The 23,499-nt window shown below is 54.4% G+C and overlaps 5 protein-coding genes across 5 annotated transcripts; 3 read left to right on the top strand and 2 right to left on the bottom strand.

Moving 5' to 3' along the window:
* Window positions 1-4,995: 4,995 nt before the first annotated feature.
* On the top strand, window positions 4,996-6,989 carry SPBR_01470 (uncharacterized protein; the record flags this gene model as incomplete). The annotated part of the gene is made up of 4 exons (XM_040759780.1): window positions 4,996-5,404; window positions 5,708-5,788; window positions 5,947-6,111; window positions 6,187-6,989. 4 exons carry the CDS (start codon window positions 4,996-4,998, stop codon window positions 6,987-6,989), a joined length of 1,458 nt encoding a protein of 485 aa, XP_040619763.1.
* A 1,528-nt stretch (window positions 6,990-8,517) lies between these two features.
* SPBR_02094 (uncharacterized protein) lies at window positions 8,518-9,004 on the bottom strand (the record flags this gene model as incomplete). The annotated part of the gene is made up of 3 exons (XM_040760403.1): window positions 8,518-8,648; window positions 8,721-8,812; window positions 8,892-9,004. The coding sequence occupies 3 exons, from the start codon at window positions 9,002-9,004 to the stop codon at window positions 8,518-8,520; spliced, it is 336 nt and encodes a 111-aa protein (XP_040619764.1).
* An 833-nt stretch (window positions 9,005-9,837) lies between these two features.
* SPBR_01220 (snf2 family helicase) lies at window positions 9,838-13,842 on the top strand (the record flags this gene model as incomplete). Its single annotated transcript, XM_040759531.1, has 1 exon — window positions 9,838-13,842. One exon carries the CDS (start codon window positions 9,838-9,840, stop codon window positions 13,840-13,842), a length of 4,005 nt encoding a protein of 1,334 aa, XP_040619765.1.
* A 953-nt stretch (window positions 13,843-14,795) lies between these two features.
* SPBR_02067 (large subunit ribosomal protein L35Ae) lies at window positions 14,796-15,373 on the bottom strand (the record flags this gene model as incomplete). The annotated part of the gene is made up of 3 exons (XM_040760376.1): window positions 14,796-14,994; window positions 15,080-15,175; window positions 15,261-15,373. 3 exons carry the CDS (start codon window positions 15,371-15,373, stop codon window positions 14,796-14,798), a joined length of 408 nt encoding a protein of 135 aa, XP_040619766.1.
* Window positions 15,374-19,942: 4,569 nt separating this feature from the next.
* SPBR_01368 (glucose-6-phosphate 1-dehydrogenase) lies at window positions 19,943-22,417 on the top strand (the record flags this gene model as incomplete). Its single annotated transcript, XM_040759679.1, has 6 exons — window positions 19,943-19,968; window positions 20,412-20,484; window positions 20,590-20,610; window positions 20,880-21,200; window positions 21,281-22,220; window positions 22,296-22,417. 6 exons carry the CDS (start codon window positions 19,943-19,945, stop codon window positions 22,415-22,417), a joined length of 1,503 nt encoding a protein of 500 aa, XP_040619767.1.
* Between the last annotated feature and the right edge of the window lie 1,082 nt (window positions 22,418-23,499).

Below are 23,499 nucleotides of genomic sequence, written 5' to 3' on the forward strand. Positions count from 1 at the left end.
CCATGAGGCCAGCTGCCAGTCCTTGCCGTTCCTTTTTCCTTTTACATGTTTTGTCGGTGTACCACATACTTCCGTACCATCATTCTCAAGTCCTCTTATCTCTTGCCGCTCTCATGCACGATTGCGTAGAGGTAGGCCTGTCTTATCATAAATAGTCGGCAAATGCCACAAACCCACCTGGAGCCCCATCTGTCCTGACAACAGCGTCTCGATCGCGGCTTGATGAATGAATGCTATCCATTGTGCCTTTTCAGCCTTTACCGCCACTAGGTCGCTCGGGTCGATCTAAGGATCTCTCGCTCGTTTCTTGGCAAGATAGTCTGGTGGTGTCCGGCCGTCCGTCGCCGCTTCAGCTCTCTTGTTCTCAACCTGCGAGCCTGCTTTCCACGCTTCGTACGATGGCCCTCCAGGGTTGGTGCTGGCTCCCTCCGCGATCTGCAGCTAGCCCTCTACCAAGTACAAGTACTGGCGTCTGGAAGTACGACGTGCAACTGATTTGCCACTGTAGAACAGGGCGTTGCGTGGTTTTGGTAAACGCCGACCCATTCTCAACCCTTCTCGCCTTGGACGTCACAAGATTTGACATGGCCAATTGTATCACGGCTGCGACAACAGTGGGCTCTTGAGATTGGCTTGCTTTTGATTGTAGCTACGCCGGTTCATGGTGACATCTGGTGCAGCATACATTTTGTGCGAGTAGATACGGTTTTACAGACAGAGTACGACATCCAGCCACTTGCTTTTGTGCTACTCGTACATGTAATTACTGAATAAACTGATAGGGTGCTCTGATAGTGTGCCCCGTATTGCTTGCACGAAAACAAAGCGTGCTTCTGCTGCCAAAGCTGGACCCGACCATGGCGCAGACAGCCAATCGAAAATCAACATTGAAAACTGAGAATCGAGGAGCCAACGCAAGCCCGGTTTTTTAGTGCCGGTCCCAGTGTTGTATGATGTTGGATCGTGTTAGTGTGTACGAGAATAGAAACAGGGGCGGATGAACGGTGGGAATAGTGAGAGAACAAAAAAAAAAAACACACAATTGCCATCTAGCACAGCTCAACGTCTTGACAACCAGCTTTCGTGCTCTTCTGCGGCCTTTTATAACGTCGGGCTCCCGAGTCAACTCACCGGTTTTCCTGTCTTTTTGCTCCCGAGATGATGTTGTCGACCGGATCCATTCGTCTCCTTTGTATTCGAGACCGTAATTTTGTGCCCGTCCCAGGTCCATCCAGCGGCATCATCCGCCCTTCCGAAGCATGTGTCTTTGGGCCAGGTCTGCTTGCAAGGAGAGGGTGGCACAGAGCAGTTCGCGACAGATAAAAGACAGGTTGGAAACGATCGGGTTGCATCTGCATCACCCGTCGTGAGTTCTTGTTTTACAATTAGTATTATCACTATACTGCGTCTTCACTATGCTTCGTTTTTCTTATCGTGCCGGTCGTCCCTCGTCCGTTCCAGGTCGCTCTGCCCATCATGCTCGCGGCGGTTGTCTCAACGGCGCCGATCACGTTCCCCTTTGGTGCCTCAATATGTTCCTCCCCTTGTTCCCTCGTTGTCTCCTCGCTGCTCCCCTCCCTGGAAGAATCCGAGCCTCCCGGACGAGCCCTTCTGCCAAAACAGTCGTCGATCCAATGAAAAAAAGCCTCTGTCTGCTTTAACCCCCCCAAATTTCAAAGTAAGCCAAAGCGTTGCCGTTTTCTGCCATCGGCCCTTGGCAGAGGAAGCCATCCCTCTTGTGGCTCGTATTTGTTGGGAGACGAATAAGCAGATAAGACAGACACACGCAAAGGGGACATACACAACATGTAAACTACCTTCCCCGCTGCGACAAAGTACACAGTATTGCCCTCCACCCTTTATGCCAGTACTTTACCCACACAGCCTTATGTGCGTGTCTGCATGTTGTGGCAAAGGTGATCTCGTATCCAGACAGGCCTCGACACCACATTCAATGCTGCATATTGGTCTTGATTGCCTGGAAGGGCATCTCTATGGGCGTGCATTGTTTAGCGATCGTGGCCCATCGCCTGTTTTCTTGCAACGGTGTTTTTGGCTCCGAGCTCTCCATGTTTTATCCGTGGATTTTTCATCATATGCTCGTCCGTGCTGCCTTGCCCATCTCGATCCGCCGAAGCGGACGCTCGCTGCAGAGCGATAGTAAAAGGGAAAACGGCCACCCACGACAGGGGTCGGGAGAAGCGTTCGTTTCACGGGAAAAGAAGCCTTTCTGTAAGTGCGACACAACGACGGCGGCAATCCTGAAACAGCCACCGCGTGGCAGCCCAGCGGTTCTGCACGAGGTAAAGTAGGTCCGATATGGGCCGTGGTGATATTGTAAATGCAAATTTGCAATTGACGATATCGATTGGGATGCAGGATGGGCTGCAGGATGGGCTCGAGAAGAAGAAAAAAATTGCTGTTGCAATGCGATCGCTATTGGCCTTGTCGCACAATTCAGTTGCTACGCAACCTCAGTAAAATAGAGTGGCTCAGTGGGAACGCACGATACAGAGCACCCTAAAGTCGCTCTTAGCGCACTCCCTTGACGTCAGCTCCAACTCTTCCCCCCAACCACTCTGGATGCTCACTGCCAACCGGGCAACCAGGGCCAATGCCCAAAGATGCCAAAAGGGGGGCGATCGACCACCAAAACCTGCTGCCGCTAGGCCAAATGCAGCACACTTGCGCGGTACTCCGTGCACACAAAAGTTACAGTGGCTGTCGTCTGGTCCAGCGGTCAACTTCAGCGCCTCGACGGCATGCTTGCAGGGCCTCTGTGTCGTCGACGTCAGCGGGCAGCACCTCTTCAGCCCCTGTCAGCCCCTGTCAAGCTCCAAAACTGCTCTCTCCCAGTAAATACTACCTCGACGCCCAAGCCACTGTCCATTTTCCACTGTAACCTTTGGACCTCAACCAGGAACGAATGTGGTACCTGCTGTCACCTGTATGTCCTAGTACTCCAAACCACTGGCCGACAGTCGCAGCAGGCGTGGCTTTCTGGTCACTTCTCGTTTTCCAACGACAATATTTTACGCACACAGATCTGCTGGCGCTCTCAGCACTGTCATCGACAAAGTGGCGCTCCCGTCGCTATAGCTAGCAGCAACCGCTAGCGGTTCGTCGATGTTAGTGGTTCTTGACAAGGCCGCTAGGCTCTGGAGAAGGCTGGCTCGCTGCAAATAACAATTCAGCTTCAGCTTCCAGCCGTCGGCGCAGCACTACGGCAGGCACAGGCACAGGAGGCAATCGGCACTAGCAGCCTGTTGCATCTGTCCGTGGTATCGTTGGGTTTGTTGACTGTTTTTTTTTTTTTTTTTTGCTTTTTCCCGCTACTTGTTTTCGTCCCAGTTCTATTTTGAGTGCGCCTCCTGCCACAGCTTACAGCGGGCACTTGCTGCAGGACGTCCACCGAGACCCACTAACAGCACCTGTATGCACTGTCGCTCATTCCCTCTCGCAGCATTCTGCAGCCTCTCGTAATCGTGTCTGCACACCCCCCTTTCGTCGCACACGCCCCCAGCCACGCCTCATTGTCCGTTCGCTCGCCTTTGTGGCTGCCATTCCTGTCGTCTCTTTCTTTTGGCTGCCACCCAATGTTGCCATTGCTCGTACCCCGTATTGCTTCGCTCTTGCCCCGTCCGCTTGTGGTTGTTTGTTGGCCCGCTCCTTCCTCGCATTCTGTCCACGCCTGACCATCCCATTTGCAGCATCTCATCAACCATCGGCCGCCCATGCATCGTGCACCTTCCTTCGCATTCAGGAGCTCTCCACCTTCCCTCTTCCCGGAAGGAAAGGTTGACAGGGAAGGAACGAGACTCGGCAGGTGCACCGTCGGGCAGGCGCCGTCCGTGTTACTTTGCAGCCTGCCCCTTTCACCAGCTCGGCAAGCCACACGCAATCTACGACCTACAACGTGCACAATCAGACAATCACCCATAATTCTCTCCTAACCCAAACAAACCCACTCACACCACACACTACGCCCACGCCCCCCAGGACCCAGACCAAGACTCGGACAAAAGACCAAAGACGCATCATTACGAAGACACACGGCGGCGAGGCGCTTCCTTGTGAAAGAGAGCGTTCAAGGTGCTGGTTCTGCCTTCCGCCGGTATTGCTTCGCTGACTTTTGCGCCCATTGCCTCCTGCCTCCTGCCTCCTGCCTCCCGCCTCCTGCCCTCTCACTGCTGCACCGCTCCCCCTCCTGCTCCTGCCTCGTCTCCTCCTTGGTTCCTTCCCTTGTCACCACCCCTGGTCGTACGCAAACAAGCCTGCCCACGCCAACCTCCCCCCTCAAAACTCCACTATTACGCACTCCTTCCCTTCCTCCACTGGCGAGCTTGGACGCTGTCGTTCCACCTCTCTGTTTCTTGTCCCATCTTTTTGGCCGTTGTTCTGGTGTCTTTTTTTCTTTTTCACCTTGCACGTCGACCAGGACCACCCCAGTCCACGACTTTGCCTCCCCCATACCACGTACTGCCCTCCAGTGACGACTGATAACGTGGTACGCTCGGTCTTTTTGTCTTTCTTGTCGTTCTTGTCTCTCTTCCTCTCTGCTCTCTCTCTCCTCCGCTCGTTTCTATTTTCCTGTTTCCAACCACTTTCGTTTTTTCTCGTCCGTCTTTCAATCTACTCCATTCTCCTTCGTTGACAACCTCTCTTCCTATTCCCTCTCGACGTACACCCTCGTCTCGTTCCGTCCCTCTCACGGAGCACCACCTTACCCGTATCTGTTCGACTCCCAACTCGGCGAGCACCTTCTCCTCGACACCGTGCATTTTCGATCCTGGACATTGATGCCGCCGACGCCGACACCGACGCCGACACCGACGCCGACAATACCCGCTACCCCATAAACATACGCACTCATATACATATACGGTTCCGTTGATCGTCTCGACGACCAGCGCTGCCCGGGGTCGACCTCCTCCGTCCTCTGTTTGCCACGGACACTACACAGCACTTGCTTCGCCGCACAACCAAGTCGCAACCATGATGGCCACATACAACAACAACAATGCCCACCCGCTGCCCGCGGCGCCGGTCGGTGGTGCCTCCATGCAGCCGCCGCCGCCTGTCCAGCTATCGCAGTCACAGTCGCAGTCGCAGTCGCAGTCCCAGCAGCAGCAGATGCAATACCTTCAGCAGTCGCCGCCGCAACAGCACAACCCCCTCCAGCCACAGACGTCAAGGCGCGAGTCGCAGACCTCGCGCCCCTCCATCTCCCACGGCAGCCGCCCCAAGTCCCGCAGCTTCAGCTTCCGCTCCGATAAGTCCCAGTCGATAAAGAGCGGTGGCGTCACATCCCAGAAGCTCGAGCCAGAGACACACGCCGAGAAGGAGGCCAAGCGCCTACACTCCAAGGCCGACCCGTCCATGGCCATCATCGAAGCAGAGCCGGGTAAGTCCAAGCCCTCTCGTGGGAAAACCACGATCGTGAATTGCGATCCCTCCTTCTGCCCTCTTTTGGCCGTTCATTTTCTCATTTTCTTGGCTCATTCCTTTTTTTTGCCCTTTTTTGTGCCCGTCATCCTCCTCCCCGACAACGACAACAGCATTGTTCATGTCACATTCTCATCATGGCCCTCTCTTTTCCCGTTTTTGTCTTTCCGTTTTTGTGTCTCTCTTATTTTTATCGCCATTTCGCACATTTGTCTTGAGTGCTCCTTCACGACATGCTAAACTAACGACTCTTGGAATGCAGCCACCGTCGCAGCAACGAGCAAGTCTAACATGGCCCCGCTCCGCAGCATTGTCCACCGAGACAACAATGGAAACCCCATTGGTGAGTGACCCAATCCGCAATTCCAGCCGTCGCCATGGTTTGTCTCCGTGGTAGTCGGGTTGCCTTTGCGCTGTCGCCCTGCATCGGCGCCATGGCATAGCCATCAGCAATGCGCTCGGCACAGCTCCCAGCAAACACCTCTACTAACACGCCTCCAGCCGAACCGGACAAGTCAAACCCGACCCGCTATCGGTGGGAACGGCCGCTCGACACCATCCGGAGCTTCGAGGCTGCCATTGACGGCGGCTACAACCGGAAATCCTCCTACCCGAATGACAACGAGTCCACCGCCAACTACTCACGCAGAAACAGCTACTACAATCGTATGTCGTCTCCGTCTTTCATTACTACTCAAGAACGCAGAACGCGGAACGCAGAACCGGTCACTAACTCCGCAGAAAATCAAAACAATGCCCGCTACCCGCAGGACAGCTACTACGGCCGCCCCCAGTCGTACATGCCGACATCTAACAGTGCTTACGACTTACGGCAGGGACTGAACGGCCGCGAAAGCTACCAGGACCAAGGCGGATACAACAACGGCGGCTACCCTGGCGGTCCCAACGGCTACGGGAATGGCAATGGTAACCGGCAACGTTACTCTAGAATCGCATCGGAGCCGATGATCCATGGCCACCTCGGCCAAAACCCCAACGGCATCTACCCCATCCCCAACAACCACCGCTCCTACGAGACCGTCGCCTCCGGCAGCGGCACGTCAGGCGAGCCCGCCGGCTACCTGACCGACCCTACAAGCAGCGACAACAGCTCCATTGAGCGCCGCCAGTCACCCTCCAAAACCAACATGAACATGATGGGCCCCTACGGCAGCGGCACCCACCCCCCGGGCGCCAACACCTACGGCTACAACGGCAACGGCTACAACATGAACGGCGGTGGTCCTAAGCAGAACTCGCCGCCGATCCAGCTGTCGTCTGCACCCACGCATCCTCAGATGGGCCAGATGGGTCAAATGGGTCAAATGGGTCAGATGGGCCAGATGGGTCAGATGGGCCAGATGGGTCAGTTCGGCCAGATGCAGAACGGCGGCGGCCCCGTGCCGCCGTCCAAGAACGTCATCACCCGCAAGCCGACCAACCTGTCGTCTTCGCAGGCATCAGCACAAACGCTCACCCCACCCGCACCTGCCAACGACAAGCGCAAGAGCTGGTTCTCCAAGCGGTTCAGCCGGCAACACTAGTGGAAACGTACCGTGCCCGCTTGGAACCAGTATTGAAGCGTCAAGGCGACGACAAAACATACACAAATACCCCCGGCCGATTTTTTCTTCTTTTATTGGTCTCTTCTCGTCTTGTGCTGTTGCTTTTCCGACCAGCTTCACACACACAATCTTCACCTAAAGAGAGTGGCCATACACTTATCTTTTATTTTTTGGGCAGCTGCACAAACCATGAATGATGACGACCAGTTGACCTCTTTTGTTCTTATTCTCTTCCCTTTACTGTCCACTTGTTCTTACTGAGACGCCAAGGCGCCGGGGCCATCCACACTCATTTACGCGAAAGCGCTTCAAGTTCTTTTTCGCACACTTGTACCCTCACTCGTACTCACTCTCTCCTTCGTTGCTTTCTTTTACTTTTTTTTTTTTTTTTTTTTTTTTTTTTTTTTTTTTTTTTTTTCATCCGCCTTGTTTTGTCACCATTTCCTTTGTCAACACCTCAATTCACCTATAAACGAAGTCGGACGTCCATATCGACTCGGGTCACCACAAATACCTACGACAACCGCCACTACTGCCATACGAACAGCAAAACGGAAACCAGCACTGACCTTGTTTCTGTGACGGCTCTTTTAATGTTTTTATTCGATGAAGGGAAGATGCAGAGAAGCTGACGGTGCGTCGTGCGTCGGGAACAAAGAAAAAGGAAGGGAAACGACAAATATACAAAAGCTCACTTGCAGATGTTGTGAAAAAAGAAAAAAGAAAAAAGGAACAAAAAAGGTGCGCTTTTGTTGCGAATTTGGGAAGAGGCAATGGGACAGAGGGGGGTGATAGAAAGGACGCGACCTGATGAGCCGAGTCTTGGTCTCGTCGCTTGGGCCTGCAGTGGCCTTTGAATTTTTCCATGTATTTTGCCCGTGCGTCTATTTTGTCATATTTGGACTTGTTCTCTTATTTGGTCACGCACTACACACTGAAACCCAGGATCCGGCGTTTTTATTTCTTTTTTTTTTTTTTTTTTTTTTTTTTTTTTTTTTTTTTTTTTTTTTTTTCAGTTTAAGTTTTTTGTTGTATTTTCGAATATTTAATGCTTGCTTCGGAAGGTTTTTATATATGGTTTTACTTTTCTTCACAATGCCTCCGCTAAAAACAATCGCATGAACAGTAGTGAAAATTGTTGTCAGTCCTTTAACGTTGAAAACGTTCATATATTTAGAGAAGACGAGTAAGAAAGTAAATATACAATAACATAAAATGAACACCGCCCTCAAGTACGCCACGGTGATAGGGCAGCGAATACCATATTCATCCTGCACAAAAGGTGACGCATAAATTTGAATGTGATTTACTCGCCCTTGTATCAAAGCTTGAATCACATTCCCATCTCACGAGGCACGCCAGTCGACGTTTCACAGCTAAAATTGTGAACAAGCAAAGGATGAAAGCCATATGATAGTCTTTCCACCATGCCCGTGGTATATTGTGAAAAAAAAAAAAAGAAAAAAAAGAACCACAAAAAAAGAGCCAAAAATCGAAATCCTTATCTCTACCTCTCCTTCTTCGTCTCTTTCTCGGCCAGCTGGTCCGACTGGTCCTCGTAGAACGCCACCACCACATACGCTAGGAGAACTACATTGGCGACGATGGCTGCCAATGCGCCCGCATATGTTGAGTTTCCTGTGCCAGGTTAGCAAGGTTCGACCGAGCGGCGACTTGTGGTGGCGCCGGCCGGTGTCCTGCAAAGCATACCTTTGAAGAGCACATTCACCGTCGCAAAATACGACCCGATTGGCGCCACAATCATGGTAAACGTGAAGCCCAGAAGCTTCAAGATGACGTGCCTAGACAATGGTGAGACACAATTATATCACAAGAAAGGGAAGAGCAGCAGCCCAAGGCTCCGGCAAAGCGGCACCATACTTTGGAACAGCCGGGGCAATGTTGGATTTCTCGCCAGCTGGCGGGCTGGCCCCGACGGTGTCATCCTTTTCCAGGATGGTATTTTCGCCCTCGGCGAGACGGCGGGTAGCCATGGCTGTGGTGGCAGGCGACGGCCGTTGCTCGTCGAGATTCGAGTGGGAATGAGGCGAGGGAAGGTGATGCGATGCCGCTGGCGGAGTATGGTCAATGCAATCACTTTATGCAACGACAGACAACGATTCTGGATATGGCCTATTAAAAGTATGATTGTTTGCAATCCGCCGTTGTCGTTTGTCGATGGCAGGAGTGGATGACGTCGGTCCGCCTTGTTGGTTTGTATGCCGTATGTTCGTGCGCTGGTTAGATGCAGCCCCAGACGTGTGCTTACATAACGCGCGCGTAAACGTGATAGCGTGTCTGGTCCTCTTGGCAGCTTTTGTCCCCAAATGTCTAATGGGGAAATCACTGCACCGTCAGGAAAAAGATGGGACCCCGCGCCTAAAAACGCGTTGCGGGCGTTCCCAAAAATGCAAAAAAAATGGCAATGCAAGGGACGGTGACAGGCATTGGCAACAAGATAGGCGGGAAACATCGTTTGTGATTTGAGTCGGTCAAGACAAGGAGGGCATCGACTGCCATCTCTCACGCATTTCCCTTTCCATTTGTTATATTGGGCGCCTTCCTTTCCTTTTTGTTTTCCAGACCGGTTGCCTCCTTCCTCAATCTTCACGCAAAGGTCCCAAGACGGTTCTTGCCGCATTCGTCTTTTCACGGCGCCTTCTCTAACTGGACATCGACGCTGGGCAGTTCTTCCCTTCTCGACAGCATTTGCTGTCCAAACACGACGCCCAATCACGAGCATCCTCTTTCAGCAGTCTTGTCATCGTATCGACACCGCCGCTAGACGACAACAGCAGCCTCCCTTCGCTCTGTCGTCGTCCCAAACATGGACTCGTCGCCACTGCCCTCGAGGTCACGGCCTGCTGGTTCGTTTGCGTCGTCGTCCGTGAGCAACCGCCGCAACCCCTTCACGATTGCCAAGGCGGCGTCACTCGCGCGGTCCAACAGCAGCAGTCTTAGCAATAACAACAAAAATACCACATCCTCCGTTCCAGCGAGGACACAAAAGACACCGAAAGCACAGCCCCGCGGGTCACGGCGAGACCACGACAGTGACGATGACGACGTGGACGACGACGACGAGGACGGTGACTACAATGTGGATGAAGAGGAGGAGGACGACATTGAAGACTCGGACAAGGCTGAGGAAGAAGAAGACGACGAAGACGACGAGGACGACGAGGACGACGAGGACGAGCTCGCCGGTGTCGGCGGCTTTGCCAATTCGCCCTACTTTACGCAGCCCACCCAGGCCATCACGCAACGCGTGACGCAGCCGACACAGCTTCTCAAGAAGCCGCCTTTGGCGCTCGGCGGTACCAAAGCTCTCGAGAATGTTCCCATCAACATCCCGTCCTCGTCACCCGCCCGGTCCATCATCGAAGTCCCTGCGTCTTCGCCCTTCCAGTCGCCCAAACCGCAGGTGGCACCGTCCTCTACGATCACCGCACGCGGCCGACTGGCCTCTCTCATGGCGCCGGTTGGCACGACGTATCGGTCTCCGGCCGCCCAGGCAGCGCCGAGGCCTGCATCTCCTGCTGCCAGAGTTGCGGACGATTTCGACGACGACCGGGCATTGGACAATATTATCAGCATTGACGACAGCTCGGACGACGACAACGAGAATGACCGCCGGCGGCGGGGCGACATCCGGCCTTCCTCGTTCCGCAGCCCAGACAAAGTTCGAAGACCGGCAGCCGCTGCCACCGCTTTGGAGACAGAACAGGAGCAAGACGAGGCGGGCGCAGAAGACGACTCCTCTCCACCAGCAGCGGTGGAGTCGAAGCCGCTCGGCCGTCGGATGCTTGACGACAGAAAAATCCAGACACTTGTCGGCAAGATGCTCAAGACACTGCGCAGCAAGGGCTATATGGACGTTCCTGTCGAGGTTTGTCGCGCCACCTTGATCGATCATAAGTTCAACGTCGAGGAAGCCGTGATGGACGTATTTGACGATCTCCTTGCCCAAGAGCAAGAAAAGAAGAAACTGCGTCTCGCCGCCCCCGCCCGGCCGTCGCCCATTGCCAAGTCCAAGGTCCCCGAGATGATCCGCAGCTTTTCCTATCAGGGCAACAGTTTGGGTTCTAAAGTGGCCGGCACAAACACGACCACCACCACCAACACGTCACGCGCTTCCACACCTGCGACCCCCTCGTCCCAGCACTCGTTGAAGCGGAGTGGTCTCAGCCCCGATCCGCGACCGAAACGCCGCCGGCTTGTCCAGGGACGCAAGTACCGAGGCCCGACCTCGTCGCAGGCGGGCTCGCCGGCCGTGGACAAGCAAGAAGAGACGGATCTGGTGGATCTAGACCGGTCGGTTAGTGACGACGACGACGACGCCGCCGCCAGTCCGCCGGCCATTGAGATCAGCGATGACGAGCCCATGGAAATGAACGATGACGACGACGGCGACGTGATCGATGTGGACGACGAAGACGACGACAACGACGACAGCGGCGACGTCGAGAAGCGGGTCCTCGAGTACTTCAACACCTGTACCGTTGACGACCTCGTTGCGATGCTGGGTGCCAAGGCCCGCGGCAAAGCCGAGACCATTCTCTCTCACCGGCCCTTCCGCTCGCGCGCCTCTGTGACGCGCATCCAGGCCGAACCGGCGGCTGGCGGTCGCAACAAGAAGAAGGCCGCCAACATTGGCGAGGACATTTTTGATGCGGTCGAAGAATACGTGATTGCCCTGCGGGCCATTGACGTTGTTGTAGCGCAGTGCGAGCAGAAGGGCTTGCAAATCCGATCAACGCTTCACCGCTGGAACGTCGACTTTCGTGGCAGCAACAAGCTCCAGTCGGCGGCTGACGGTAGTGGTGCCGATGGCCTGTTGACTCCGGCGAGTGAACCGGAAAGCTCCAACGGCATTCTCCCTGTCTCTGCGGATAAGAAGAGCAGTTATGTGCCGCTACCCATCCCACGGGAGCCAGAGCTCATGCGTGGCCACTGCACGATGAAAGGGTACCAGCTGTACGGCATGAACTGGCTGTGGGAGCTGTACAAGCGCAACTTTGGCTGCATCCTGGCCGACGACATGGGCCTGGGCAAGACTTGCCAGGTGATTTCGTTTCTGAGCCACCTGGTCGAGTCGTACGGCGGCGACGTGGAGGACGAGTCGTCGCGGCCGTGGCCCAACTTGGTGATTGTCCCGCCGTCGACACTGGCAAACTGGAAGACGGAGTTTAAAAAGTTTGCGCCCAAGATCCGCGTCACCTCGTACAACGGATCCACAACCGAGCGCGACGCCATCTTCCACCGGATTCAGGCGCGCCGCGACAAGCACCATGTGGTGCTGGCCTCGTATTCGCAGGTTATGGCCAAGCAGGACGTCGACGCCATGCGCAAGATCTCACCCAATGTGGCCATCTTTGACGAGGGCCACAAGATGAAGAACTCGGGCACCAACGTGTACAAGTCGCTGCGCCGCATCGACGCCAGCTGGCGGCTGATCCTCACGGGCACGCCCGTCCAAAACAACCTGATGGAAATGATCAACCTCCTCAACTTTATCCAGCCGACGCTGTTCGAGCGGCACCTGGAAAAGCTTGGCGCGCTCTTCAGCCAGCGGTTCACGCTGCAGGACGTGAGCAACGGCGCTCTTCTGTTCAGCGACCGCGTTCGGCGTGCCCGCCAGATCCTGGAGCCCTTTATCCTCCAGCGTCGCAAGGAGCAGGTGCTCTCAAGCATGCCGACCAAGACGTCACGCGTCGTGTGCTGTGAGCTCGACGACACGCAACGGCCCATTTACGAAGCGTACGAACGCCAGTTCCGCGAGGGACGCGAGCGCCGGGCGGCGGGCCTCAAGGGCGCTGCTGCCGCCTCCGATAGCACGGCACGTGCGGCTGTCGCACGGTCGGCTGTCACAGGCCTGTCCAACGACCAGAACAACGTATGGGTCCAGCTGCGGAAGTCGGCTATCCACGCGCAGCTGTTCCGACGCTACTACGACGACAAGAAGGTCCAAAAGATGGCCGAGATTCTCATGATGGAGGTGCCGCAGGCTGAGCTGCGGCAGCCCAACCTGGGCCATCTGGTCAACGAGCTGCGCGACTGCTCCGACTTTGAGCTGCACACATGGTGCCGCGACTACCACTGCATCCGCGAGTACGACACGCCCGACGGGCTCTTCTTGAAGAGCGGCAAGGTGCGCGAGCTGCTGTCACTGGTACGGCAGTTCCAAGCGAACGGCGACCGTGCTCTGGTGTTTACGCGCTTTGCGCGCGTGCTCAACATCTTGCGCGAGTGTCTCGAGCACGAAAACATTGCCTACGTGTCCCTCGAGGGCGCCACGCGCGTCGATGAGCGCCAGGACATTATTGACGAGTTCAACGAGAACGCCGACATCCCCGTCTTTTTGCTGACGACCGGCTCCGGCGGCACGGGCATCAACCTCACGGCCGCCAACAAGGTCGTCATCTTTGACCAGAGCGACAACCCGCAGGACGACGTGCAGGCCGAGAACCGGGCCCACCGCCTGGGCCAGACGCGGGACGTCGAGGTCATCAAGCTGGTGACACAGGGCACCATTGAGGAGCTTGTGTACAAGGCGTGCCAGACGAAGCTGGAGCTCGCACAGCGTGTGACGGCGGGCAGCGCAAGCCGTGCCGAGGAGCTGGAGGCCGCCGAATGGGGCGACGGCGATCGTGTCGCCAAGGCCGTCGAGGAAGAAGTGCGGAGGATGCTGCTGGCGAAGCAGGACGACAAGGACGAGAGAGGCGACACAAACGAGGCGGTGACGACGACCACGCCCCCCAAGAGCGACGACGGCGACAGCAACGGCAGGGGTGATGCGCCCACGAGTCGGCCACGCCGTTCTCGCAAGTAGGGGCAGGACGAGCACAGCTGGCCATGTTGTGGTTTATATCCGAAAATTTGTATATTTTGTTGTTATTGTTATTTTCATGATACAGGGTCATTACGGTTGTGTTGTACTTAGGATGGGTTGTCAGTGTTGTCACACGGTTCAGCGTCTATATAAACGGTTGCGGTCTCGGTCATCGGATTACAATGGTCTGCATATTATTGTCGCATTCGCTTTGGTAGACTACTTTGCATATAGGTAGGCATGTTATGATTTGTCCAAATAACTTGAACATGTCGTGTAAGTTTTATTTTTTTAATCATCATCCTCAACAAGAGATCCTATCACTATCGAGAGTGTGCGTTGCCGTCGTACGAGAAACAAATTACATCCTGCCGGGACTGCATCGCAATCGTCATACGCAACAAGATTTTCTCGGTCTTGTGGAAATTGTAATTTTTTCTTTTTTTGGTTTGTGTATATTGTGTTGTGTGTGTTGTTGTGTTTCCCAATCCATGTGCAATCATCGCATTCGACAAACCAGGAAGAATGAAACATGAAACATAGTAAAAAAAACTCCGTCCCATCCTCCGGCCACTTTTTTTCGTTGCTCTCTGTCCCGGGAGAGAAGAGAGCCAAGAGGGTCCTGATCGGGAGCGAGAGTGGTGCCTCTCATGAGGGAGAGAGGGAGGGCGAGGAGGCCAAAACACCAATCAAAAGGCGTTGCCTCACAAAGCCCGCCAATGTGGTTCTCGAAATCATATCGTCACCATCCCCTCGTGCACACAACGAACCCTCAACACCTCTTTTTTGTTTTGTTCCCGGGCCCGCTCCACACACGAACCTCCACACAATGCCCAATGCTATGCCCTGGCATATTGCATCCCGTCCCCCCTTTCCCCAGTCACCGTGGTTGCTTTGTCAACCCAAACGCAACGCAACTCTATCCCTTACATCATAGCGCACGCTCCCAGTAATTATATCGAAGAGGGGTAGAGCATGATGCGGACGGAAGCACCGAAAGATCTGGCGGGGAGGGGGGTGGCGAACTTGGCGCGGACGACACCCGAGTTGCCGTGTGGCCGGGTGACCTTGCCCCAGATGACCCGGATCTTGGTTCCCCGCTTCTCGGTCTGAGCCTTGTAGACGTACGCGACCTTCTTGCCCAGGTAGAAGCTACAGAATCGTATGTTAGTGCCGGGACGGTTTGCTTGTCTCGAGTGGGTTGTTGGGAGACGTTGCGCAGGGATGAAAAACGTACTTGGCAGCAGCGGTGTCATCAACACCCTCAATCTTCACCAGGCTGGTCTTGGGGTGGACGACGTGACGGCCACGCTGGTAGCTCAGGTGGCGACCCCTGTGAGAATTTTGTTAGTATACGATGCTGTTTTGTGCTCTATCATCAGTCGTATTAGGCGTCATCCCAAGAACCCCCCAAAAACCCTCGCATCCGCCTCCGTCGCATCAGCATCGAGTCCGAAATCCGTCGGCGGTCCGTTTTTGCAGTTTTGCAATCATTGAGCGCAGTCGTCCAAGAATCGTCGTGCACGGACATTGTCGTGTGTGTTGCTCAATGCTGTAATGTACAACGGTTGGATGTAAACCAGTGCGTGGCCAATGTCTGTTGAGAGACGTGTGACTCGCGGCCTTCGCTCTCTTTTAAAATGAGAATGTCACTGGGTCTCGTCGTAGTCGGTCGGTTGCTGCGAGTCCTATAACAAGTACCGTCTCGCGTGCCTGAATGCTGTTCTGATCTTTGGTGTTCGGTTTGGATACGGATGCGATGCTGATGTCCTGTCGACAATAGATGCGTCTGCCCACCCCTCTCCATTTCCCACGCTTGTCCTCGTCTTCTTCGGCTTTCTCCTTCGTTGCCGAGTGACAGTTGTGTAAACTTACTTCACATATACTGTGAAAGAAAATGCCATGTTAGTCAATGTTCATCCGCATATTCCAAGTCGAACTCTTCACGCCTCTCTGCGAATCGGTTCTTGCGACAGTCCATCTCCATATTCAACACAGCGAGCAAAAAAACGACGTCCAATGCAAGCAGACGCTCGCGTTTTCATTCGCATCCCGGCGACGTGGCCGGACAAGATTGTGCGCCAGATATGACGATTCGCAAAAGAGGATGGCCGGTGGCCCGCGCAGAAAGTGTCGTCTCGGCAACTCGATTCTCCTCGTGTCCCAGAGGGTAGAAAACACTCACGTCTGTGACCGCTCTCGGAAGGCATTTTGTGTGATGTTGGGGGTTGTCGAAAGACCAAAAAAGTCTCGTTCTGGCAAAAAAAACAAAACAGTTTTGTTAATGGAATTTGTTCGCAGGTTTGTTGTTGGGCGAGAAACAAGAGAGAGGAATAGATTGAGCAAAAGCAACAGTCTAATATTCGTCTTGTGCGAAAGACAGAGAGGGCTTCTTACTTCGTCGCGTCCGCGTTGGGTGTTGTCGATTTCAAAGTTGGCTGGGGGAGAAGGGAAGAGAGGAAAGGAGGAATATCTTTGTGAGGCTTTCGGATTGCGGGCCACTACTCTGTGAATATTTTGCGTTTGGACACCAAAGGCAGGTGAGTGGGACCAAGGGCAACACACCACAGAAGGCATTGGGCGGGCAAGAGCGATGGAAAAAAAAAATTCGTCTCCCCGTCCAAAAGCGACTTAGCCCGGAAAAATCCCAAACCCTAAGAGGGCTGGCCAATGCGCGCACATGCACGTGACAGTATTAGTAATGACGGTAGCGTGCAAATTACGGAACAATGGATGTGTGGCGCCATGATATGTGGCTGAAATCTAGGGGCACGTGCCAGATCACGCTCCCAATGTTCAACATCCTCTGTGTTTTGCACCGAAAGGCAGGATTTGCTGGTGCAGACGTCATTCAGCCCTGAGCTGCTAACAGCAAACGTACACGCCCTGGACGTTCGCGGATGACGCAGTTAGACTGCGTGTAATTGCTTCTTAGGTGGATGACATTGTAAATTAAGGTCTGGAAACGCAGTAGTCCGATATGAGCAGAAGCGATAGCTGTAGTTTGGGAAACCCAAATGTTGTGACTGTTGCTCGCTACGAGGCGGCGGTTATGTGATCAAAACAGAGAGCATCGAACGTCGACCCGCTGGAAAAGTCCGAGCTTACGCCGCAGGTTGCGTTAGATCCAGCTTCGGACCCGGCGGAGATGTCGCCGTTATGCTTCTTTTGTGCTGTTGTCCACTGCGCTTTCAGGGCTAGGCATGGAACCCATGGCGCATTGTACAACATGCACGTTGCATGCTGCATCGTTCCTTTGTTCCACAGCATAGCCGGTCGCGGTAGGGGACATCTTTGTCATGTAGATGGATGAGAACGATGCGCAGATAACTTCCAGTGGATATGAGCTTAGTAGAATGTGCTAAGCTATGCGCAAACTAGTTGTACGCTGTGCGCTGCCACCCACGTTCAAATTCTCACTGCGATTGGCAGCGCCTGTCGGCTCTGTTTGGCGCCGTCTTCATCGGAACTTGTAGCCCAATCCGACCGGATTTATTCCTATTCAACCGGACGACCGTATTCCAGGTCCCCTCTCGCTACCGCTCTTTTGCTTAACAATAGAATCCCCACTACCACGGTACAATATGGACGGACATTGGGGGTAGGCAGCGAAAGCGGTATTCGACAATGTGAGCAAGAATAGGGAAAAAAAAGCGGTAAGACAGGACGGTAAGCGTTTTTGGTTGTCTAGTCCTTTCGTGGAAGCACCGCCTGCCGCTTTCCCGCAGCATACGAGACGAATGGAATTGGTGATATGTCCTGTGCTCCGTAGTATTGGCCACACTGGTATTTCGCATGCCCGCCCGCTTCCCAGGAGTTGCATATTGGAAACGGGGCCCGTTGGTGCGCGGACCACCAGAAGCAGCAAACGGACGGAACAGACAACCCTCGTGGACAGGCACGCGGTACAGATGCTGGCCGATGCTGGGAGGCGGACGAACCTTGTGACATGGATGCAACGTCCTCTGCATCAGGAACGTGTCCAACTCGCACAGAGCGCGCAGCAGGGCGGACACACGTAGGTAGCGGCCTCGCAAGCCTACGATTTACTATGTTCCGCATCCTGTCCTCGTCCGCAAGACACCACACGACCCACTCTGACTCCTGTGGATTCGTTGTGTAGCCGCGACAAGCTCTTCCTCGATGTGGCCTCGGTCTTAGGAGCAGAATATGCCGACGTCCAAGAAGACCAAAGGGGGCCAAGAGGAGGAGCTTTCCTACCCAGCTCTTTGTAATTTCCCACCAATTCTCTCCCGGAAAAGCAACGTTTGGAGCTAAATGGTAGAATAGGCAAGAACGGGCCAGCCTTCCCTTCCCCCCTCATCCCAGGCACCGGATATCTGGCATTTCCGGCCATTGCTGTGTCCAGTGCAGAGACCGACGTAACTACGTAAGATTAACTTGCATTTCCCTTTCCCAGCATTTCGCCGCTTTTGCTCTGTCGCCTCGAGCGTACTTTTCTCATGTATTCCTACACAGTATATCCCGCCGACAGCCACGAACCGTTATTCGTGTTTTGTTTGGAGCCGATGCCCGCCGTTGACACGCGTGGCCCAGTGAAAAGGCACTCCGCATGGCTATTTTGTCATTTGCATTCCGTTTCCCCCGTCGCGACCTCCGCTGTCGACAAATCAAAATACTAGTAAAACGGACTCCGAGGAAAACGGGACAATCACTCGCTGTCCTTGCCGCCCACCGCGCTTACCAATTGGCCTTGGAGGGGCTCCCGTAACGAGCGCCCTGCGAAATCGGGTCTTTGTCGGCATCACTCGAGAGCGTCACTCATCCTCCACTGAAGAAGAAGAAAGCCTGAACTGTGACGACGGAGAGCGAGGCGGGTCGGTGCTCAGGAGGGGATGGTGAGTGATGTGTCTTAGTTCCAGTTCCAGCTCTCCCGTATCGCCGCATTGGGTTGCTCCTTCTCTGTGACAAAGCAACGGCCGATGCCTTGTATGATTTGTGAACAGAGGCAATACGGCAGGTGCATACAGTACGTCCAGTAGCAGGGGCCCTGCTTGACACTTACGGAAGACCCGTGCAGTATTTACATGCATGGCTCTGCAAGCACCTTACACACCATAACCACCGCCGCCGCCGTATATCTTACGAGTTACGGAAGGCGCGGATGGCATTGTCTCGTCCAGGTTTCTGTCCTCCAAAACGACAATAGACTGACAGAGAGCGTGCCTTCCTAATTCCGCATCAGCGCGGAGAACCTGGCGGGCTAGATTTATGCGGCGCGTGCATCTGTATTTCTGCGTAGGAAAGAGCGACATTGCCTCAGTAAGCTCCTGTCTGTTGCGTAACAGGGACCACCAGCCTGCCCCAGCGAAACGGACACCCCTAAAGCGGCAAGCACCTCTGTCGTAGCGCGGCAGAATCTTGCCTACATTGCCTACAGGGCAATAGCTTCCCCCGCCAATGCTCCGAGCTCGTCGTCATTCCCCCCACTTGCAGCGCTCTTTTTACCCATCGCCACAGGTGCAGTCAACAAATATGCTAGACCACGCCCCTCCCTGGTCCCCAGTGCAAGCCGCCCCGCGCTGCCGCCTCTCCGCCGTCGCCGCTCCTGCCCAGCATCATCACCGTTTTAGACCTCCCCAAAACGTTTGGCATTACCCGTTTGTTGTCCCTCCCTCCTTCCCTCTTTGTCTGTCTTCTCTGTCTTCTCTGTCCTTCCCTCCTTCCTTGTTTCCCTCTTTTTTTTTTTTCTTGCCTTACTTACCTTGATTTGTTTGTTCTTCTCGATTGAGCTTCATTCTCGCCAATTCCCCAAAGTGCATCATCCAGCAGCTTCTCCAACTCTGCTGTTCAATCCCCCCCTCCACCCATCGGACATCTCAGCGGTTTATCCTCCTGCGGCTTGACGATTAGCTCTCAGCCTATAATTCTTTTATTTTTTGCGCGCATCGAAGCTGTCCACCCCAGGCCGTCGCCGCCGCCTTTGTTCTCCCTTCTCCTTTCTCATCTTCGTCGTCACTGTCGTCGACTTTTCTTCCCATTTTCAGTCTTTTTTGGCTCGAATTCGTTGGATTTCCACTGTCTCATCTGCTCATCGCTTTCCGTCGCCCTCAATCTCAGAAATCGACAAACTGCCGCAATGGACGCCGCCACCAGCGACAAAGGGTATGTACTTTTCTGTCCTTCGATTTTGTTTCATACGAGGCGCCATATCCGCTTCCTTTGCTGTTTTCAATGGCTCAAACTCTCTCGCTTTGTCTCGCTCTGCCTCTTTCTGCCTCTCGTTTTCACTTTGCTGTTACTCTGCTGTCTACCCCGCCTCACCTCTTTTTGCTTCCCGCGTTGCTGCTTGTTTCCGTCCTTTTTTTCACTACCCTCCTTGTTTGCCACCCCCCATTCCAGAATACCCGGTGGGCGATTCGCTCGTTGGGCCGCCTGGAGGAGCTCTCCCAAGCTTCCGGCATATAAAAGTCGAGGGAAAAGCAGCTTCACAAGACTGGAACGACGATGCGACAAGGGGAATTGCAACGAGACATTCCGACCTGGCTATAAGAGAGACAGAAAGAGAGGGAGTTACAGCGCGTTCCATCGAGCTAACCGTGTCCCAGCATGATGGAGCTGAAGGCCGACACCACCATCGTGGTGCTTGGTGCTTCTGGTGATCTGGCGAAGAAGAAGACGGTATGTTTCCCCGCTTAATTCCTGCAACAGTCCTGATTTCTTTCCACGTAAACAGTTCTTGGGTTGCGGTGTCATTTTATTCCATGACGGCTAACAGTATGACAGTATCCCGCCCTCTTCGGTCTTGTAAGTGACGAAAACAGCTCTAACGCTCCACCACTCCAACCACACAAGCGCATCCACAAAAGCAGAACGTTGTCACGAAATGCGGCTTTGCACCCTCCTTGAGCGTAGGCGCTCATACCATGCAATTGAATTTGCAAGGCGCCGTGCTCATTTCCGCCGCCACCTCCTTCGCCTCCTCCTCCTCCTTCTCGTCCTTCTTCTCCCGGACGCAGCTAGTAGCTAACACCGATCGTCTGGAAATGTAGTACCGCAACCAATTCCTTCCCAAGAACATCAAGATCGTCGGCTATGCTAGAACAAAGATGGATCACGAGGAGTATATTCGGAGAATCCGTTCGTACATCAAGACCCCCACCAAGGAGACCGAGCAGCAGCTCGACGACTTCTGCAGCCGGTGCTCCTACATCTCTGGCCAGTACGACCAGGATGAGTCCTTCCAACGCCTCAACTCGCACATCGAGGACCTCGAGAAGGACTTCAAGGAGGCCCACCGCCTGTTCTACATGGCCCTCCCCCCCAGCGTTTTCACAATGGTCTCGCAGCACCTGAAGCGCTGCTGCTACCCGACAAAGGGCATTGTCCGCGTCATTGTGCGTCTTCCCGTCTTTGCCGTGTCCGTCCTGGAAAACCAAAGTGCGTTGCCAACCGACTAACCGACTCCTTCCAACAGGTCGAGAAGCCGTTCGGCAAGGATCTGGCCAGCTCCCGCGAGCTGCAAAAGTCCCTCGAGCCCGACTGGAACGAGAAGGAGCTGTTTCGCATTGACCACTACCTCGGCAAGGAGATGGTCAAGAACATCCTCGTTATGCGCTTTGCCAACTCGTTCCTCGGCGCCACCTGGAACCGCCACCACATCGACAACGTCCAGATCACCTTCAAGGAGCCCTTCGGCACCGAGGGCCGCGGTGGCTACTTTGACGAGTTCGGCATCGTCCGTGACGTCATGCAGAACCATCTGCTGCAGGTCCTGACCCTGCTGGCCATGGAGCGTCCCATCTCCTTCTCGGCCGAGGACATCCGCGACGAGAAGGTCCGCGTGCTGCGCGCCATGCCGGCGATCGAACCTAAGAACGTTATCATCGGCCAGTACGGCCGCTCGCTGGACGGCTCCAAGCCCTCGTACAAGGAGGACGACACCGTGCCCAAGGACTCGCGGTGCCCCACCTTCTGTGCACTCGTCGCCTTCATTAAGAACGAGCGGTGGGATGGCGTGCCCTTCATCATGAAGGCCGGCAAGGCCCTCAACGAGCAGAAGACGGAAATCCGGATACAGTTCAGGGACGTCACCTCGGGCATCTTCAAAGACATCCCGCGTAACGAGCTGGTGATGCGCATCCAGCCCAACGAGAGCGTCTACATCAAGATGAACTCCAAGCTGCCCGGTCTCAGCATGCAGACCGTCGCCACCGAGCTGGACCTGACCTACCGCCGCCGGTTCTCGGACCTTAAGATTCCTGAGGCCTACGAGTCGCTCATCCTGGACTGTCTCCGTGGCGACCAGTCCAACTTTGTCCGTGACGACGAGCTGGACGCCAGCTGGAGAATCTTCACGCCGCTGCTGCACTACCTCGACGACAACAAGGAAATCGTGCCTATGGAGTACGCCTACGGTATGTATACAAGCAGGCTTGCCTGAACCTATATACCCGCGCCCCTTGGTCACACCATCTACTAACACCGCTCAGGTTCTCGTGGTCCCGCCGTTCTCGATGACTTTACCGCGTCCTATGGCTACCGGTTTGCCGACAACGCGGGTTACCAGTGGCCTACGACGTCGGCTGCCCAGCCGCCGAACAACAAGTTGTAAGTTGGCGATGCCCTGGCGCGATCGATGACGAGTTGGTAGAGTGGGGATAGAAGAAGGAGCCATGGAAGAGGCAGGTTATGACATTGGAACTGCGGACCGTTCAACGTGCGCGGAGACACTTGCGGATGGTCCCAAGCCCCTTCGGAATGGATGTGTTTTAATAACCATCGTTACCACAGTTGAAAAAAGGGACAAACTGAAGAAACAGACGAATAGTGGGCGCAGCGCCGGAATTTCAAGCTGGTTCTCTCGCCGTCGTCTCGCAGTCGTCTCGCAGTCGTCTTACCCTCCGGTCCTGTCGCCTTCTCTCTCTCGCCTGGTTTTTTAGAGGAAGAAATGGAATCAGCCGTTGGCGACGAACAGACACGTCCATGTCAACGCTGGTGCGGCGCTGGTCTTGGCCCCTGCCTGACGTGACAACAGTTCAAAGAGGTGATAGAAGAAGGGGATTAAAAGATTAAAAGAAGAAAAGAAATTGCATGTTTTATGATTTCATGTGAACGAAGGGGGAACTTTGGGGGGAGACACATTGCCTTTTTTTTCTACTTGCTTTTATTTCTGCTATAGCAATGGGATCCGGCTGGTTTCAATTTCTCACATTTTCACAATACTTTATAATCGTGACCGTAGTCCTTGTCTTCTGGTGAAAAACAATGATGCCACGGAGCTCTTTGGCTGTGATGTCTCTTCCTGCCTTCATCGTACATCTCCATATGTCTACGTAGAGATAAACAATCTTCCCAAGGGAAATATACCTCCACCGGTCTCAGCTCCAAAGTCAACGATACTGTTGTTCCTTTTTGTAGGAGTATTGCCTCGGAGATGCTGTGTGAACAGCCTGAACGTTCATAAAGTGATGTGCACGTGACTCCACCCAGCCAAGCGCCGGCTCAGTAATACCGCGACGCGGATGGCAGTCGCGGCCGTCGGCTCCTGCACCCAGTTGGGCGTCCTTCCTCCTGCCCATTTGTAGCTTAAAATCCATGGATGTCATGGTTTTCGGGGGTGAAAGTGGGTCTGCTCCAGGTGAATCTGCCGCCTGTGGCTGGGTTGTTCCCTTGTTCCTTCCACTGTCTCTCTCT

This window comes from Sporothrix brasiliensis (assembly GCF_000820605.1).
Source record: "Sporothrix brasiliensis 5110 chromosome Unknown Cont18, whole genome shotgun sequence".
NCBI lineage: Eukaryota > Fungi > Ascomycota > Sordariomycetes > Ophiostomatales > Ophiostomataceae > Sporothrix > Sporothrix brasiliensis.